Here is a 19,897-nt window from a genome sequence, read left to right on the forward strand (position 1 = left end):
CACTGCAGCTCCTGGCAGGCACAGGCGCTGGTACAGACCTTGATGGCTGACCGAGGGCCTGATCACTCTTCCGGCAACTCACTTCACCCTCACAATTGCCTGTGAAGAATGCTCTCCTGCTGCGCCCAGGAGGCAGACTGTCTACAAAGTGGCCCTGGGGCCTGCGCTTTGGCCAGTATCTGGCATAAGCAGCAGGTGAAGGGGGGTGGGGCAGGGAAGTCAGTGCGGTTGCTTGGCCCTGCCGGCCTCCCCTTTGCTGAACTCTGGGAGCACTCAGCCTGGAGTCGGGGCCAGGTGCCTCCTGGAAGCTCAGTTCCGCATCCACGGCCAGGGATGGCGTGTTCTCACAGGGCTTTGACCCAGGTAGCACTTGAGAGTGCCGCACTGCTGGAGGTGGGGGCGTTCTCTTGCCCCTGTGGCTGTGTGGGGCCCCTGCGCACGTCTGAACCAGGATGGTGGGGTCAGCCGAGCAGCTCCTGTAATGACCAAGGTCCCCTTTCCACCTCCTCCCAGTTACATCCGATGCTACTACTGGGCTGTGAAAACCCTCATCACCATCGGAGGGCTGCCTGACCCCCAGACACTCTTTGAAATTGTCTTCCAGCTACTGAACTATTTCACAGGCGTCTTCGCTTTCTCCGTGATGATTGGGCAGGTAGGCCACTGCGCTCACACACCCCCAACCCCACGCTGCAAACTTCTCTGCGTGTTGTGGTCTTGAGGACTCAGGCCACGTGAGACCAGAGGATGTCTGTGTCCCAGGACTGCCCGAGGCCTTTCCTTTGGGGAACACAGTAAGCCAAGTGGCTACGTGGCTTTTTCAAAGGATGGGGACCCGGGCTGTTCGCTGTAACAGCCTTTGATGCGATGTGTAACTTGCGTTCTAGTCAGGGCACGAGGCCCTTGGAAGGGTCCCGTTCTGAGAAACAATGTGAGAAACATGTTCTTCCCTGGGGAGAGTGGCTGCATCCAAGACCCAGCTTATCCCAGCGAGACATCCACCCCAGCACTGTGCCCGGGACCTGAGATGGACCGGGGAGGAGGCTGACAGCCTTCCTCCTGCTTCTAGTGCCCACGCTGCACGTGTGGCCGTCTACGTGTCTCGCCCACAAGCACAGGTCCCTGACCTGAGTTCTGCTGCACACCCACCCTGCTGGGTCCGCCCCTTCCTTGACCTCCCCCCACTGCTGTCTTGTTCCAGATGAGAGACGTGGTGGGAGCTGCCACAGCGGGGCAGACCTACTACCGAAGCTGCATGGACAGCACCGTGAAGTACATGAACTTCTACAGGATCCCCAGGTCTGTGCAGAACCGCGTCAAGACCTGGTACGAGTACACCTGGCACTCACAAGGCATGCTGGGTAAGGCTGGCCAAGCCCCTAGCTGCCCCCCACCACCTCGCCCACCTATCCTCCGTCCACTTCCCTGACTGGCCAGCGCTTCCCTTGAGCTGTGTCCTGAGGGGTCTGTTGTGGTTGCATCCCCGGCATAGATGTCAGAGGAACCTCTTGAGGCCAGCGAGGAGACCGGAAGACCTAAGGGGCTTCTGGACAGCCACTCTCCTCTTGCTCCATCTACCTTGAGATACGAACTTCTATCCAAGGTGGAAGCAGCTTCCACCACGGAAGCAGCCAGCATCATGGCAGCCCAGGCCTAGGATCCCAGTACTTAGGAGGGCTGCTTTCAGTCTGAGCCAAGGCTAGACTACATAGCTAGACCTCCTCTCCAAATGAATAAAGTGGTGGGCGGGCCAGTGAGATGGCGCAGCCAACGGGGGTGCTTGCTGCAAAGCCTGATGACTCAAGCTCAACCCCTCGGACCCAAACGGTAGGAGAGAACTGACCTTCACAGGTTGTCCTCTGACCTCTGTATGTGCACCGTGGTCCAGCGCGTGTGTGCCTATGCACACACTGAAAAAAAAAAAAATTGAAGAAGGGATAGCAAGCGCTACGGCATAGAGATTACTCATGCAAAAGCTGCAGAGGCTTCCTGGAGGAAGTGGCATTAGTCCTTGGTTTCGACGGATGAGTAGGAGTTTGGAAAGGAGGGGAACCATGGTGTTCCTGACAGGGGGGAGTCTGGAGCAGCGCCCTATGGCAGGGGAGCTGAGCTGGCTGAGCCAGGGCACGGCCCCACAAGATGGTGTGTGGGCGTGGGAGGGGCAGGCCTGGTCTGAACTCTGACCCCTGCCGGGTCTCCTTCCCAGACGAGTCAGAGCTGATGGTGCAGCTTCCAGACAAGATGCGACTGGACCTGGCCATTGACGTGAACTACAGTATTGTCAGCAAAGTGGCGCTCTTCCAGGTACCCCGCCCACCGGTGCCCTCCCGCTGGGGGGTCGGGGGCAAAGCCCCTGCCTCCCTCTGACCCCTCTGTCCGGGCAGGGCTGTGACCGCCAGATGATCTTCGACATGCTCAAGCGCCTTCGCTCCGTCGTCTACCTGCCCAACGACTACGTGTGCAAGAAGGTGAGCGTGGTGGGGAAGGTGTGCCTGCGGGGGCCCGTGAGGGTGTCGGCTCGCCTAGCACAGCCGCCATACCGCGGGGCTGGGGTCAGGGAGCCCCTGTGAGGGTGTCGGCTCGCCTAGCACAGCCGCCATACCCCGGGGCTGGGGTCAGGGAGCCCCTGTGAGGGTGTCGGCTCGCCTAGCACAGCCGCCATACCGCGGGGCCGGGGTCGGGGGGGGGGAGGGGCCCTGGGCTCGGCCAAGTGCTTCCAAAGCCCTGTTCACACAGAGGAGCCGCCTGGCAGGAGGGGGTGGAGGGGCTCCAAGCCCCGAAACCACCGCTGGAGTCTTGGTCTTCCCCTCAGGAGGGTGAGCGAAGGGCCAGGCCAGGTTAACAGCTGCTCCCGGTGACCCATGGGCAGCTTACAGCCCCGACGTGGTTTGGTGAATTCACTTAAGCGGCATTAATTCGTCATGTTTAAAAGCTGGAAGATCTCACAGCAAAATTGAAATGTCTGGAGGAAACGGAACATTGGCTAGCTCCGGGCCCCACTTTTTTACAATAGCAAGAGTGGGCCTGAGAGGAGCAGGGGTTGTCTCTAAGGGCACAGATGGGGGATGCCCACCCTGTCGGATGCCACAGGCCCCGGCACTCTGTGCCACCCACACCAGCAACCTTCATTGCTCTGAGTCACATAGGAAACGTGTATGTTAGAACCTGTCAGATGGATTCAGCCATTTAAAGAAATTATTATTATTTATTGGTTTTGAGACAGGGTCTCTCTAGACAGTCATGGCAGTCCTAGAACTCACTGTGTAGACCAGACTGGCCTTGAACTCACAGAAATCTGCCTGCCTCTGTTTTTTGAGTGCAGGGATTAAAGATGTATGCCACTATGCCTGGCTGTGTGTATGTGTGTGTGTGTGTTAAGGATTTTCTTTTTACTTATGTGTGGTCCTCTGGAAGAGCAGTATGTGGGAAGGCTATACCATGACGAGCATGTCGAACGAAGCCAGAGGACAGCTTGAGGGATCTGGTTCTCTCCTTCCACCATGTAGGTTCTGGGGGTCAAACTCTGCTCACCAAGATGGACAACAAATGCCTTTACCTGCTGAGCCATCCCTCCAGTTCAGCCCAAAGATCTGTGTTGGGTCACACCCATAGCTCTCCCTGGCCAAATGCAGCTCCGAGAGCTGCAGGTTGGGCATGTCTGCTGGGCAGTATGCTGTGCAACAATAACATTTCAGGAAGTGAATTGCTGAGCCAAGGGACGAGAAGGAAATTTAGCAGGCTGAGCGCTTAAAGCTGCTGCCTTAGGGGCTGGGAGAAGTTTGGGAGCCATAGAGACACTTCCTCGTGGCAGCACTGGGTGGCTGGCTTGCCCTCTCTGAGTCTTGTTCTCCTCTTGGATGAAGTGTAGGTACCAGTGGCGCCTCCCTCAGGGGTGGCACAGTTGCTATCACAGTTTGCTGTGTAGTGGTGTAGGGTTTACATCGGGTGACTCAGGCTTTGGAGAGCAGTGCAGGCAGCGCCCTCTGCTGTTGATTCCGCCGTGACTCTCCGAGACCCTGAACAGAGAAGGGAACGCTGTGTGTGTGTGTGTGTGTGTGTGTGTGTGTGTTCAAAGTGTAACCGTCTTACTGTCACCCCTTTTAATCGTGACTGGCAGGTGGCCTCCATGGCAAGGTCTGGAAGGCATGGGGATTGGAAGACGTGTGGCAGGTTACTGTTTCTGATTGAGTGCCTATACGTTCATCCACTCCCTTAGTCATTCGTCTAGTCCCTCATTCATTTGTTCCTTTCTTGCTCCTTGGGCTTAGCCCGGGATTCAGGCCACTGTGTGTGAATGCCGGCAGACCAACTGAATGACCCATTTCCTCAGGCAGCACAACGCACATCTTCTCTTTGGCTCTCTTCTACCTATACCTGTGCCCTATACCGTTTTCTGTCAGAATCCCAGTTGGACTAGGGACAACTTACTCCAGTAGGCCATCTTCATTGAATTACATCTGCAAGATCTTATTGCCGTGTTATGGGTTCAGGAATAGTCGCACACTGACTCAGGCTGATGGAAGCTTATTGAATGATGAACAAAAACTGACCAGTTAGGGCCGTAATCTGGACTTGGGAACCGGACTATGACACCGTTCTGTTTTTAAGGCAGGCTCTTTATGCAACAAAAAATAACCAGCTAACAACCAGGTAACCAGGTGTGGGAAGCAGGGGATGGGATGGGGGGCAGGGAGTAGGGGGCAGCATTACATCATTATGACCAGCTAAACATAATCGATTTTGCTCCGAGTGTATTGTATTGTATCTAGGTAGCTAGACAAAGCACTTTAAGCTGACTGGCTGGGATTTAGGGTAGGGGAGCTCTTGGAGGCTTTCCAGCTTTCTGAGAGTAAGGAACATAGCAGGATGCTGTGGTCTTAACTCTAACAGAACATACATTTATCTTTAACTCAGGCAGAACATGCATTTATCATCTATTATTTTGTTCTAAGCAGCAAGTGTTGGACTATTGAATTGTAGTCCCAGTCTCAGGCTTGTAGGGCCTGAGAACTTGAACTTAATTTCACCTTATAGTCAAAATGGAGACTTGGAGGCAAAATGGCTTCTGATACGCTAAAGGCAGCAGCAGGTGTTAACAGAGGAGCTGTGGTTATGCCAAGAACTAAAGTAGCTCTCAACAGAGGGTCTATAGAATTTAAGCAGGTTAAGCAGCCAAGTAAATGAATATTGGGAGGACTTGGGCGTTAGAGTGTCAGCAGACAGAGCCTGGGTTTGGGGACAGAGGTTAACCATGGCCACCATGCACCCTGGAGTCTAGCTGTTTGGCTTCAAATCCCAGTCCTGGTTTGACCTTGCATCACGATCTTGGTAGAGCCTGTTATTATCACTCCTGTCTCTGCAAACACTGGCCAGGATCCTGAGGCACTGGGCATAGACTCTTATTCAGGTGTGGACCACAGGGTACAAGTGGAAACTGCCAAATAGCATCGTGTACCCAACATTCAGAAGAAAAGATGGCCGCACATGGTGGCGCTACTGGCCCAGCACTCAGGAGGTAGAGGCAGGCAGATCTCTGTGAGTTCAAGACCAGCCTGGTCTACAAAGTGAGTCCGGGACAGCCAAGCCTCTGTTACACAGAGAAACCCTGTCTCAAAAAACAGAGAGAGGGAGAGAAGAAAGAAATGATGGAGGCCAACAGGAAAGCAACAAAACCTCACCACACGATCTGGTGGTGTAGGGCTGGGGCAGCCTCAGTGGCCATGGGGTGTGGGACTTAACCCTCTTCTCTTCCAGGGGGAGATTGGCCGAGAGATGTATATTATCCAGGCCGGGCAGGTGCAGGTGCTGGGTGGCCCAGACGGAAAGGCTGTACTGGTGACACTCAAAGCCGGGTCCGTGTTTGGAGAGATAAGGTCAGTGTACCCTGGGGATAGGCTGAGGGTTGTAAGCATTACCGCCAGAATGTGTAGGATGGGAGCAACCATGGCGCACCAGGAAGGGAGTGGGAAAATGCGGACTTGAATGAACGTAAACAAAACGTAAGCCACTAGGTGGCACACACCTGTAGTCCCAGTTACTACCGAGGCTGGGAGGGAATCAGCCTGAAACAAACAGTAACATTCTATTTGAAAACCTAAACAATGCCAAGGCAAACCTTTAATCCCAGCACAGAGGAGGCAGATCTCTGAGAGTTCAAGGCCAGCCTGAACTCCAGGACAGCCAGGACTGCCTAGTGAGATCCTGTCTCAAAAGAAAACAACAAAAAACAGACACCAAAAACAACTTCTCTAAAACCACAGCCTCCAAAGGGCCTCATCTCCCTCCCTTTTCTGCTCCAGCTTGCTGGCTGTCGGGGGCGGGAACCGGCGCACGGCCAACGTGGTGGCCCACGGATTCACCAACCTCTTCATTCTGGACAAGAAGGACTTGAATGAAATTTTGGTGCATTATCCTGAATCTCAGAAGTTGCTCCGGAAGAAGGCCAGGTACGGAATCCCTTCTAGTCTTCTTTTCAGGTTTTGAGCAATGCCTGGGAGAAGCAGGTGCTCTCTCATCGCTGTAATAACATTGTGAACATCAGGGCATTTGTCTTCTCTAATCCATGTTCAGGTTGTGCTGAGTGTCTGGTAGCCTTCTTTTCCTTCCTGGATCAAGTCAAAGGCCCTGCCCTGTATTAAGGTGCCCAGTGTCCTGTCCCCTCTGACCTGGGACAGTTCCTTATGATAGTTATCACTAATGGCTTTGACCTCTTTGCAGCCAACAGCAGCTAAGTTTTAGAATGCTCCTTGGATTAGGTATGTCTGGTGGTTTTTGATGATGGGACCTGGGGTGAATGAGTCCCTCAAAGCAGCATATAGGGACACAAGGTCTGGGTTCTACCCAGGTAATGAGTTCACCGAAATCCACAGCTTCGGTATTACACACTTACTGTTTCTTTGTACTTGACGAGCAATTAGGGGGGATCCCTTCGGAACCACACAGACATTCCCGTTCCTGCCCGCTCACGCCCGCTGTTCGGTGGATACTAGTCTGCCCTCCGCTCCTCAGTGGTCTGAGCCCGCACTGCCTAACCTCCTCCTGCCTCCCACTCCCGTGGCTCACCTATAAGGAAGAGCGTTTATTTATTTGTTTGTTTGTTTGTTTGTTCTAGGAGCAGGCATTAGTTCACTTTATGAACACCTATTACAGTTACGCTGAGGCTCCAGTTGCCCTGTCCAGTAGGACCTCTTCAAGCTGATGCCCCATTACAATTCAGCATCTCCTTGTGTCTGCAGGGAAGAAATAGACAGCCTGGCTAACCTAGGCTCCCTCACCACCACCACCCCAACGCTGCTGCCCTCCTGGAAATAGCAAATTCTCCAAGGAACCAGATTTCTTCTAGTGGGAAGTGTTTTGAGGAGTTTCATGGGGGATGGGCTGGGGCTGGAGCCCAGGACCTTATCCATGCTAGGCATGTGTGCTTTACCACTGAGGTAACTAGCTCCAGCCCACCATTGGTTTTTTTCAGAAACCAAGATCTAAGCCAGGTGTGGTGGTGCATGACTTTAATCCCAGCACTCAGGAAGGCAGAGGCAGGTGGATCTCTGTAAATTCATGGCCAGCCTGGGCTACAAAGTAAATCCAGGATAGCCAAGGCTACACAGAAACCCTCTCTCAAAAACCAAACCAAAACAAAAAAGCAAACCAAAAAATGGTGTCTCGTGCTTATAATCCCAGAGGCAGAGGCAGGATTGCTGTAAATTCAAGACCAATCAGGTCTGTGCCACAAGTTCCACGCCAGCCAGGGCTATGTTGTGGAACCCTTTCCCAAAGTAATGAAGTAAAAATAAAATTGAAACAAGATCTGAACCTCAGGAGAACTCACTGCTATGGGTCTGCTATTAGGTTTCTGCATAAGGAAAACCCCATCTGTGTATATCAATAGGTGGATTTCCACGTATGTGTGCACATACATGTCAACACTGGTTTTTCTGGAGATAGTGATGAATTGGTAGGTCTATAAAACAATTCTGGAGCAACCCTAGAGTCTGTCTCCCTTTCTACACTTCTCAACACTGAGAACATTCGGCCGCCTTTATCTATGCTAATAAATATTCATTTGTTAGGTCCTACGATACAACGTTTCAGAATTTCTGACCCATTTTTAACTCACAGGGATTGTTACAGCATGCCCAAGACTTTCCCAAGCTCCAGCTCTCCCCTGTGAGAAAGCAAGCCTTCAAGGAGCAGACAGTGCTTTCTGTCGTCGTTGGCTAGAGTAGCTATGGTAAACCCGTGTTTGAAGTTATTTGGGTTAAGGGCTGGAAGATTGCTCAGCGACAAAGCCCTTGGCTAGTGTGCCTGGGACTCCCCAGCGTGGGAGCGGGCAGACATTTGATTAGTTCTCCTGCAGTGCACTGGCTGATTTGCTGGGCTTGCATTCTATCCTAAGGCTCAACCCACTTGACCGTAATTGATGTTGTTTTTGTGGTAGAGTCTCACTGTGTAGCCCTACCTGGTCTGGAAGTCAGAGGCCCACCTGCCTCTCCAGTGCCGGAATTGGAGGCCTGTGCCGCCATGCCTGGCTAGCATTGAACAGCCTGTCTCAGCTTCCTGTGGGATGTGCTGCTGAGATTGGCAAGAATTGTTGTTTTGAGAATACGAAAGATTAACAGGACTCCCAAAGTACTGAATACTCTCCTGTATGTTCAGGAGAGTGTCACAAGCCCTCCTGAGCTTGTCACTTGCCCTATAAGGGGCTACCTGCATTAGGTTTGTCTGGAGGATATTTTTATTCTTTCTTTCTTTAGTACCCAGGGCCTTGAGCATATGAGGCAAATGCTCTACCACTGAACTTAACCTCCAGCCTTTAAGTTTATTGTACTTGGGGCAGGATCTTGTTCGACTGGCCAGGCTAGCATTCCTGTTGTTTTGTAGTCCAGGTAGCACAGCCATCTTCATCTGCCCCCTACCTCAGCTTCCTAAGTAGCAGTGTTCACAGGCCTGTGCCACCCAGTCTGGCCTACCTCATTGGGCAATACATTTTCCGTCTTGTGGTTCCTTTTTTTTTAACAGCAAGGCCACAGCTGCTTTCTTACTTCCTGTTACGTGAATGGCAGCATACTGGAGAGTCAGCTGTAGTCACAGAGCACCTCCCTCCCTCCAGAGTGAGCACTCGGTGCCGATGCTTCGCGGCTATGAATAGCAATGCAGGTGTACGTGCATGTGGGCTGTGTCTTGTTTTGGGGAATAGGTTGTTTTATTTGTAGAAAAGCCGACTTCTGCTTTCCAGCCCTTCAGATGAGGTTTCAGGCCGAATGGCGAAGGAAGCACGCTCTGGTATGGAAACCCGCAGGAGGCATGGGAGGCAGGTGACACCCAAATCCCTTCCCTGTGAGGTCCTGGCTGGGTGAATTTGCAAAACTTACTTCACTTTTTGCATCTGTAAAATAAAAGTAACCATCCCCTACTTTGCTGTGGAGATTAAGTGAGATAGTCTGAACAGGGCGTGGTAGCACACACGCTTTAGTGTTTGATCTCGTAGCTCAGGCTATCTTCTAACTTACTCTGTATATAGCAGAGACCTGCCTTGAATGCCTGCTCCTCCTGTGTCTCCCTCCTGAGTGCTTGAAAATCCTCATCCAGCCCAGGCTCTGTATTTGCAGACCTCCTCTTGCTAATATTTCTTCGAGATCAGTGCTCACGGGTAGACTTTTCCAGCCTGTGGTTAAAGGAGGACACTGAGGCAGATTGTCCTTTGAGTAAAACTTATTAGAAGGGTTATTAGCACCATGGACAGACAGGCAGACAGCAGCATGGCAGGAGCTCTAGGGAGATTTCAAGCCAAGAGGCTGAACTTACCTGAGTCTTTGGGGAAGTGACAATAGCTCCTCTCATTCTCCTGAAATCCAGGCACCTGGGCAATCATTAAGAGGGGTTAAAGATTCACAAACAGGCTCTTGGTAAAGGGTTTGCTGTTTCTATTCCAAAAGAAAGCGGCTGCGGCAGGTGGGCGTGGTCTGAGCAGCAGCCCAGGTTCTAACTGCAGACTCCTGTGGTCACCCACAGACTTGCACAGGGTGGCCATAGACTGTGTCCTAGTGTGTGTTGTAGCTGGTGGCAAGTGAGGTGGCACCCTGTCTCTAATACAATCAGTGCAAAGGAGGAAAATTTTGGTTTGGTTTGGTTTTGATTCTTGGCTTCAAAAGTTTCAGTCCATAGTTGCCGGACCTGGCTGCTTTGAACTGGCCTTTGCTGAGGACCTTGTTGTGGTGAGGAAAAGAGAGACAGACAGACAGACAGACAGAGAGAAGGGGCAGACAGAGAGACTGGAACCTCAGCTCTTCTTCAAAGCAATACTCCCAAAGACACCTCTTTGTCAGTGGGGTTTTTTCCCCCCCGCCTGTATATTCTGTCTCTATTCTCTCCTCTCCTGCCTCATGCACTTTCCAGAGCAGAGGCCTGGATCACGGAGAATCCTGCTCCTGTGGACACAGTCTTCCTGCACTGACTCAAAGAGAAGCCGCCTGCAGCTGCCAGCAGCTGTCCCCCGCATTCCTCTTTGTCATCCAGCGCCACACTGAGCCTTCCTGCTGCCTGTCACCTATGAGTTATGGACTCACACGATATAGGTGACAGTGCTCGGGCTGCTGGCGAGCCTGCTGCCAAGGCTTCTGCTGGATGACTATGCAGGCTTGCGTCTCCTGGGAAAGCCCAGGGAGAAATGCAAATCTCCGTCGATTAATATCACCAACACACCATCGAAGCCCATTGGCTCTAATTAGATAAGCAGCCGGCAGCAGTCTCATTAAAAAAAAAAAAAAAAGCAAACAAGTCAAGCTGGCACCCTGATGAATGAATTTGCCAGTTAGCAGTCTCACCCACTAGATTGAAGGCAAAATTCATTTGTTCTTGAGCCAAGCTGTTCATCACATGTTCATAGCATAAACATTTCCTAGTAAAGGTGAAGGTTCTGGTTGATGGAAAATTCTATCACTTAGTCAAACAGGGTCCTGGGTCCCACCCGAGACGGCTTGTGGTCCAGGCCACCTGGAGCGCCTCTCCCAGCCCCTACTCTGAGCCTCAGTTTCCCCCATTTTCAGGGGCACAATAATCCCAGCCTTTTCCAGGTAAAGCAGAGAGGGTGACTTTTATAACAACTTCTTTGGTGAGAACTAACCGGGGTCCCAGAAGAACTAGATAAAAATTTTCAACACCCTAAAGAATTCCCAACAGGCGTTGCCTTTCCAAGGTACCATGCTGCCTCCCTCCCAATTACACCACGAGTCTACGAACCTTTGGAGATACCCACAAACCACGTCCAAACTATAGCTGTGCCCTGCAGTATGTCCAGTGTGACCTCAGGCGAGTTCATCAACCTCTCCTCCCTATAGTACGGACAGTAAGCTCCACCTATTCATGGCGGTCCTAATCATCCGTCCATGCATAAACCCTCAGCCATGCTTGCCCCAGCACAACCCCCCTGAAACCAGCAGCCAAAGGCAGCACCAACGCCACCAGCTCCGAGCAAAGGGTTCTAGGCAGGCGCACATGGAAGTGGGTGTGGCTCTCTTTCAGGCGCATGCTGAGAAACAACAACAGGCCGAAGGAGGAGAAGAGTGTGCTCATCCTGCCCCCGAGGGCAGGCACCCCGAAGCTCTTCAATGCAGCCCTCGCTGCAGCAGGAAAGATGGGTGCCAAGGGGGCCAAGGGCGGCAAGCTGGCCCACCTGAGAGCCAGGCTCAAGGAACTGGCTGCGCTGGAGGCAGCCGCTCGACAGCAGCAGCTGCTGGAACAGGTAAGGTGGCTGGGACCTGGCCCTTCTCCCTCAGCAGGTTTGTTTCGAGAGGGCCTGGGACCTCCAAGAGCTGGCCACCCTCTTGGTGGTGGGGCTTTCTGTCTCCTTTACAGCAGCGGCCTTTGTTGGGTCGCAAGTGACAGAAGCAGGTTTAAGCCAGATCGAGAACCCTGCATGGCATTTCACAAGGGTGAGAAGCCATGACAGGATTCCTACGATTTCTAGGTCAGCTTGCGCTACACAGGGAGTTTCAAGGCAGTCTGAGCTACACTACGAGGCCCTTTCTCAAACAACCACTGAATGAGATATTACATTGATAGACTAGGAAAATGCTAATTGACAAGTTCAAATATGGCTAGATTTAAGCCGCCGGACTGGGCTTTCCATCTCTCTTTTCTTAGCTGATGGCTCCACATCCTTTCATGTGGCAACCCAGTCAGAAAGTACATCTTCCCCAGAGAGTCAAGCCAAAGTCCCCAGGACTCATTATCATCAGTCAGGGCTGGGCCACATGCCAATTATTGAGCCACTGCCGGTGGAACTACAACCGTGTCTGTCCCACACCTGCCCACTCTTGGACTGGAATTGTGAGAAGGTTCTTTGGAGGAAGGTTTTGGTGCTGGTGGAAGGAGTGGGTGTAGGCTGGGAATCTCCCCTCCCGGATGACAGTGATGTTCTATTTAATACAGCGTCTGTGACCATTTAAATGATTTGGAACCCCCCCCCCCCAATCCAATAGCTATGCACAAGGATGCTCTGACAGCCTTGAAAGGCTTCAGCTAGGACAGGTTTCTTGCTCCTGCAAAGATGAGGCGGTGGCTCCCTTTCAAAGTTCCTGGAACATGGCACAGCATGGGAGCAGCCTTCTCATGATTCTCCCCTTACGGTCTGTAGCTCTTAGCTTCAGGTGTTGCGTCTGAACACTCTGCCCGGGGTGGGGGGTGGTGCCTTGAGAATTTAGGATGCACAAGGTAGGGCAGGCAAGTGTAGGAAGACACGCAGAAACATGGAGGAAGCAGCAGGTCTCCAGAGCTGCTTTGGGTTCTAGAAGCGTCCTGACACCCCCCCCCCTTTAATACCTATGGCTTGTGCAAATGTCAGGGGTCTCTGCTCCACACGAGCACAGGGGGTGCTCTCCCTTGGGTCTTGGCCTGCTGAGCACGCTGCTGGCATCACCTTCTAGGGCTGGTCCCTCTCCTGCTGCTTTCCTTGCAGAACTAGGGTGAGAGAGCAAGCAGGAGAGGACCCAGGGATTAAAAAAAAAAAAATGAACATAACAAAACAAAAGCTTGCCTTTTCCTTAATTCTTACTGGTGGTCAACACTCATGGAGAAAGGACAAGTTAGGGACTGCAGCTGCCCACCAAGCCCCTCGACACAGGGTCACCTCAGCCTAATTGTTCTGTATCCCACTCCTTTCTTCCTGTAAGAGCTGTAACTTTTAGAACCTTCCAGAAAGGTGTTCGGACCACAGGTGCTCCTGCCTACCTCAGCTTTATCTATGCTCTCCTAGTTTTTCTCACCCCAAAACCATCCATTACTAATAAGAAGAGTGGGTGTCAGGATGACTCAGCTCTTCAAGAGGAGAACCCTATGGTTACCAGCTCCCCAGACAAGTCAGGGATGGACCTGTCCTGGAATGTACAACTTAACAGGCTTCCAGCCCATAATAGTCTAAACTATCCCTAAGAGTGGGGCATGGCCGCCCACACCAGCAATCTCAGCACCAAAGAGGCTGAGGGAGGAGGATCGTAAGTTTGAGGCCAACTTGTGCTTCACACCAAATTTAGGGTCAGTCTGAGCTACATCCCCAAGACTTTGCCCAAAACATGCCAGCCTCTCATCTTTAAGTTTAAACTTCCCGATATTATGTTGTTTCTCCTACACAACGGTGATACCGCTTTGCCAGGCACTGTCTGGAGCCACTGTCCTCTGGAAGTCCCAGGAGGTGGGGATGAGGTGGCTTGCAAGATCCCTCTCTGTCCCCGTGGAGCGGCATGCTCTCACATCATGCTCTCCGGGTTTCAGGCCAAGAGCGCTCAGGAAGCCGGGGGAGAGGAGGGCTCCGGAGCCGCAGACCAACCCGCGCCCCAGGAACCTCCAGAGCCCAAGGAGCCCCCAGCCCCGAGCTCTCCCCCGCCAGCCCCGGAGAAGCCTGAGGGAGGCACGGAGGAGGCAGCTGGGCCCTCGGAGCCCTCCGTGAAGATCCGTGTGAGCCCGGGCCCGGAGCCCGGGGAGCAGACGCTGTCGGTGGAGATGCTGGCGGAGAAGAAGGAGGAGGCTGAGTGAGGTACATTCAGCGCCCCAGGAACCCTATGATCCCATCCCCCAGTGGGCGCCCAGCGGTGGAGCTGCCTGCCTCGCCAAGCTTCCTAGCCCACGGGTACCTCCCCACAGGCTTGCTGTGGAAACCCTCAAATTTCATCAGATGTTGGTGGTGGACTTGAACTCCTACCATCCCTGGAGCACCCTGCCTCCCTCCCACAGCTGCTGTTCTCAAGAAAACTGCCTTGCACTTTTAAGATTTTTAAAGGAGGGAATAGAAGAGAGTTCGGCATCAAGGACAGCTCTACTAAAAAAATCAAGGATTGGTGATATGGCAAAGTCCCCACCAGTACCCACCTTTTGTTTAAATGATAGGGAAGAGCTGAACTGGGGGAGCGCACTTGCAAACCCAGCATTGGGGAGGCTGAGTCGGGAGGGTCCTGAGTTCAAAGTCAGCCAGGGCTACTTAGTGAGAGTCTGCCTGAAGACACCGATAGCCAAACAGCTTGGGAGTTCCCAAGCGCCTCTCAGCCAGTGGCTCTCAACCTGGGGGCTGTGATCCCTTTGGGGTCTAGCGACCCTTTCATAAGGGTCGCCTAAGACCACCAGAAATATCAGATATTTACATTATAATTCGTAATGGCAGCAAAATTACAGTTACGTAGTAGCAATGGAAACAATGGCTGGGGATCCCGACAAGGTAAGGAAGGCAGCAAGGAAGGTTGAGGACCACTGCTCTGAGCATCCGCAGATCCCAGAGCAGCACACACCGTCATCTAGCCGACGGCAGGGCGGGTGACCCGGCGGCCTATCCACCGCAGGCCACGGTGACCGGCGTTCTTACCTTACTTTAGTAGGTAATGATTTAAAAGCCCTGCATGCTGCGCCTAGCACCCATTCTCCCTGACCACTCACAAGCCTAAAGTAGCAGCTATGAAAACAACCGGTAGTTCTCCGTCAGCATTTAGAGGGTATGCTTGTAGCTAGGCACCGTGTGGCACTAGAAGCTGAGGCAGGAGGATGACAAGTTTGAAGTCAGCCTGGGCTTTATAACAATATCCTATCTCAAAAAGGGAAAGGGGGCTGGGGAAGGAGCGGTCCATTGGTGATGGCAGCAGAGCCCCTTGTTCAGATGCGCCGACACCTCGGCACTGCTCATCAGTGAGCATTCGGATCGCTTCTAATCTCACACTATTAAGAGTAACACCGTGGGCTGGAGAGATGGCTCAGTGGTTAAGAGCACTGGCTGCTCTTCCAGAGGTCCTGAGTTCAGTTCCCAGCACCCATACAGTGGCTCACAACCATGTGTCTGATGCGCTCTTCTGTCATGCAAGCACACATGCAAATAGAGTGCTCATATACGTAAGTAAATTTTAGAAAAATCACAGGGCCACTGAGAGGGCTCAGTCCGTAAAGGCCCTGGCCACCCCACCGTGCAAGCCTGACCTAAGTGAAATCTTTGAAATCCATGTGAAGGTGGAAAGAATTGGCACCATGAAGTTGTCTACACACACACACACACACACACACACACACACACGAGAGCTCACAATAATAAAATCGTGTACAGAATGGAGTTTGGCTTGCTCGCTTGCCCTATTTGAGGCCTTGGTTTTGATCCTCAATACCAAAAGAAAGAATCGCAAAAAACCCTAATCTCACTGGTACACCTTATTTTTTTAAGCGGGGTGGGGGGTGGGGGGTGGGAGGGGAGGTGGTCTAAGAATCCAGTCAGATTATTTTTAACCCTAGCACCCTTATGTGTCATTCTCATGGCTGCACCCCAGATTCTAAAGCCTCGGCGGGTGTTCTAAAACGCGCAGCAGATGTTTCCGGTGTTTTTGTAAGGTAAACAAACACGCAGCCCTTCAGCAGAACGTTTCCCTGGCCCCTCCACGGCGAGACCCTGCTTCATGCAGAATCTGCTTTCTGTGAACGCACCTACTCTTTTAGATGCTAGTCCTTGAAAAAACAAATACTGCTTATTATGTAAAGCCAGAGGTCCTTGTGGTTCCTGGAAAGAACGTTAATTTTAAAATGAGATTGACAGTGTCTTAATTTCACTGAGCTGTCTCACTTAGGGCGACACTCCCAGAAACAAGATACTGGGTAGACCGAGTTCGAGATGGGCATTATTCTCCAAGCTGAGTCGGACTGGCCGGCCACTGGGGCATGAATGACACAGCTCAGAGATTGTAGCCCTGAGGTCAGAACAGAACAGAGGTGTGTGGCTGATGACTATCCTCTTTTAATCTCCTCAGTGTGTCTTGCATTTTGGCTGACAATGAATAACATAGCATCTTTTTAAAACTACACAGATACTTTAAATAGAAATACAACCAAGAAGCTGTATAAAATTTCATTATCAAAACACGCTCATCCACCAGAACTAGTCTAAGCTGTTTTCTCAGCAAGCATGAATATGTACACACTGGCTTTCACCGTACAGAGAATCTCAATTAAAGCATTTAGACAAACGTTCCTGGGTTGTGAACTCATTTTTAAAGCCGGAAATTGGGACCGGGTATGATGGTGCACACCTGTAACCCCAACACTTCAGAAGTAGAAATAGGAGGGGGGTGGAGTTCAAGGCCAGCTTCAGCTGCTATTGAGGCCAGCTGGGTATGTGGAACCTTGTCTCAACCACCACCAACAAAACCAGACAAATGAAAAATCACAAGTCTGGCTTGGTGGCATATACCTGTATACCTAGCACTTGGGAGACTGAAACAGGAGGATTCAGAGTTCAGGGTCAACCTGCTCTACTACATAAGACTCCAGAGAGAGGAAGGAGAAACAAGGGGCATGTGGAATTTCCCTCATCCTAAAGGTAAGCAGGATGGCCCTGGTGAAAAGCAGCTGGTAAACCTGACTGCAGAATGATCTCAGGGTCTTGAAGGCTTCAAACACCAGCTGGGAGTTCTAGTGAGACACCTTGTCCTCCTGAGGGAGGGATCAGTATCCATTTTGCTACTCTCCAAGGACGGTTGTGGCTGGCCAGCGTTTTGAAATGGAACCTGATATTTAAGACCAAACTTCCAAGCCACGCAGTGGCGGCACAGGCCTTTAATCTCAGCACTTGGGAGGCAGAGACAGGCAGAACTCTGAGTTATAGGCCAGCCTAGTCTACAGAGCGAGCTCCAGGACAGACAGGGCTACACAGAGAAACCCTGTCTCAAAAAACACAGGCCCTACAGGCCTGATGACAAGGAACAGTCACAAGTTAGGAAGGTTGTGACCAACCTTCCCCTCACTGCAGCCACAAGGAGCCTGTCATGGAGACGGGAAGAGCCAGTCCTTGACAGGATGGAAAATTCAGGTGCAGGAGGCCCAGCTTTGTAGTGAAGGACACTGTGAACACGCCCTTGAGTGGCTAAGAGCTGAGTGATTTCCTGCTGAGCACAGGAGAGCGCGTGTGGAGGGTTTGAATGAGAACGGCCCCCACAGGCTCCTGTATTTGCCTGCTTTATCTCCACTTGGTGAACTGTTCCAGAAGGGTTGGGAGGATTGGGAGGTGTGGCCTTGAAGAAGGTGTGTCACCGGCAGTGGGCTTGGGGGTTTCAAAAGCCCCCTCCAGGCCCAGTGGCCTGCTCTCTCAGTCTGCTGCCTGCAGATCAGGATAGCTGTTGCTCCAGCACCATGCCTGTGTCTTCCTGCCATAACCCTGTAAAACTGTAAGCAGGCTTCCAATTTTGTTTGCAAGAATTGCCTTGGTCATGATGCCTCTTCCCAGCACCAGAACAGTGACTAAGACAGAGAGAAAGCTATGAGCCTGAGGTCTGGGGTGGATCAGCCTCTAGAGCGGGACCTCCCGTGAGGTTCCAGATAGGGAACCAGCTCTCTGAAGCTTCGGCGACCATCCGTCCAGAGGCAGATTTAATGCTGGGTGGATTCTGAAGATCTAGAGACTGGTTCTCCCACACCGAGCTCAGCTGTGTTTGCTTCTCCAAATATCAGAGCACTCCACTTGGGGGGACATCCCCTGCTCAAACGTCTTAGCCCTTTGGAGGGAGCGGGGAGGCTGGGTTATCTCCAGACGGTGAGGGAACCCGCCCAGCCCATGGACTGCAATACCAAGTGTAGCCAGCAGAGGCTGATAATCCACGAAGAAGGGAAACCGCTAGAGTGACGTCTGTCACCCTTCCCCACCTGCCTCTCCCCACCCCCGCCCCGCCCCGCCCCAGCAGATTGCAATTTTAGAGGACCCAGAGGGAACCCACTCAAGTGCTTTATTCTGCTTCCTCCTTGTAACAAAAAAAGTTTTCTTAGTAAACACACTTTGTGCACACAACATTTCACATTTTTTCTTTTTACAGTAATAGCCTTTTCACTATACTTTTAAATTTACTTTGCTTTTATTTTTAAAACATTTTTTTTATGCCGGGATCAGTGGCGCACGCCTGTAATCCCAGCTCTCAGGGAGGCAGAGGCAGGCGGATCTCTGTGAGTTTCAAGCCAGCCTAGTCTGCAAAGCGAGTCCAGGACAACCAAGGCTCCACAGAGAAACCCTGTCTCGAAAAACCAAAAACCCAACAAACAAACAAAAAACATTTTTTACTCTTTATTCCCCTTCTTACATTTATCTTGGTCGCGCATTTTTCATGATGGGGCAGTCTTTAAAAATAAAAGATTTATTGTGTGTGTGTGTGTGTGTGTGTGTGTGTGCGCGCGCGCATGCGTGCGTGCGTATGCGTACACACAGAGGCCAGGAGAGGTGCTGGTTATCATGGAGCCGTAGCTACAGGGGTTGTGAGCCATCTGCTGTGGGTGCTGGGAATAAACCCAGGTCTCTGCAAGAGCAGAAAACACTTTCAACTGCTGAGCCATCTCCTTAGCTCTTAACCCCTTGGCCTTCTCTCTCCCTCTTTATAATATTTTTCTTTATCCTTTCTAAGCTTTGCTATGCTTTTCCTTTCTTGTCCCCTTCCTTTGTTTCATTCAGTCGCTATTTTTACTGTGAAGGAAAATTGCTGGAAAGCAGCTGTGCGTGGAAGGCTGAATTAATGTGGAGAGGCTGGAGTGTTGCAATTCAGAGACTAATTCATAGTTTATCTTGGGGATCTTTAACCTACCCAGCCACCTTTCTCTGCCTACCTCTGTGTCAGATCTAACATCCTGATAAACAGATTAAAAAAAAATCTTTGGAATGTAACAAAACCCTGTGAGACTAGGAGACACCTGTGAATAGACATTACCTATCAGATAACACCGAGGCCTCACCGCCTGACGGTACCCTGCTTCTCTGATGTGCACACCAAAGTATTTTAATTTTTCCTTGATTTATAAATCTCTCTGTCTGCTTCTATAAAGTCTCCAGAACCTGCTTCCTGTGGGACATGCGACCCAGGCTAACCTAGCTCCATGTTCCAGAGCTTCCATCACGCATGTTTGGCTTCCAGAACTCTCTCTTACACCTTCTGAGGGAAGAGCCCCCTCAACACTCTTTCCAAATTTTAGACTTCGTGGCATGTTCTATGCTACTGTTTTTTTTTTTTTGTCCTATGGGCATTGTGGTGTATGCACTGGGGCTAACTGATTCTGAGCCTATTTCCCTACCTCGTTCAATGTGGTGCTGGTTTACCAGTTTGTCTTTTTTGTCTCTGGTACTTCTGACAGAGCCCTCAGGAGTAGGCTACTCACTAAGTAAAGAGATAGTCCATCCAAACAACGGATTGCAAACCTTCAAGGCAAATGCAATGCTCCCAAGAGACCATAATTCCTCAATTACTAAGTCTAGAGATATGGAAATGATTGAAGTGCACTGAAAATAAATAACTGCCATATAAGAATTTTTTTTATCAGACTAGCTGAACCACAGCCTGAGTCATTCTAATAAATCCCCTTTCTATATATACAGAGAGATTAAGTCTATAAGTTGTTATTCTAGAGAACCCTG

The 19,897-nt window shown here is 51.3% G+C and overlaps 1 protein-coding gene across 1 annotated transcript in view; it reads left to right on the forward strand.

The window, feature by feature from the left end:
- The window catches only part of Cngb1 (cyclic nucleotide gated channel subunit beta 1), a 59,224-nt gene extending 43,544 nt beyond the window's left edge, over positions 1-15,680 (forward strand). Inside the window, exons 26-33 of the mRNA XM_021641604.2 lie at positions 514-655; positions 1,202-1,361; positions 2,207-2,304; positions 2,385-2,468; positions 5,755-5,873; positions 6,300-6,446; positions 11,518-11,737; positions 13,765-15,680. Of these exons, the coding sequence (XP_021497279.1) occupies positions 514-655; positions 1,202-1,361; positions 2,207-2,304; positions 2,385-2,468; positions 5,755-5,873; positions 6,300-6,446; positions 11,518-11,737; positions 13,765-14,025 (1,231 nt within the window). The 3' untranslated portion in view covers positions 14,026-15,680. The remainder of the gene's footprint in view (positions 1-513; positions 656-1,201; positions 1,362-2,206; positions 2,305-2,384; positions 2,469-5,754; positions 5,874-6,299; positions 6,447-11,517; positions 11,738-13,764) is intronic.
- The last annotated feature ends 4,217 nt before the right edge of the window (positions 15,681-19,897 follow it).

This window comes from Meriones unguiculatus, chromosome 10 (genome assembly GCF_030254825.1).
Source record: "Meriones unguiculatus strain TT.TT164.6M chromosome 10, Bangor_MerUng_6.1, whole genome shotgun sequence".
Lineage (NCBI taxonomy): Eukaryota > Metazoa > Chordata > Mammalia > Rodentia > Muridae > Meriones > Meriones unguiculatus.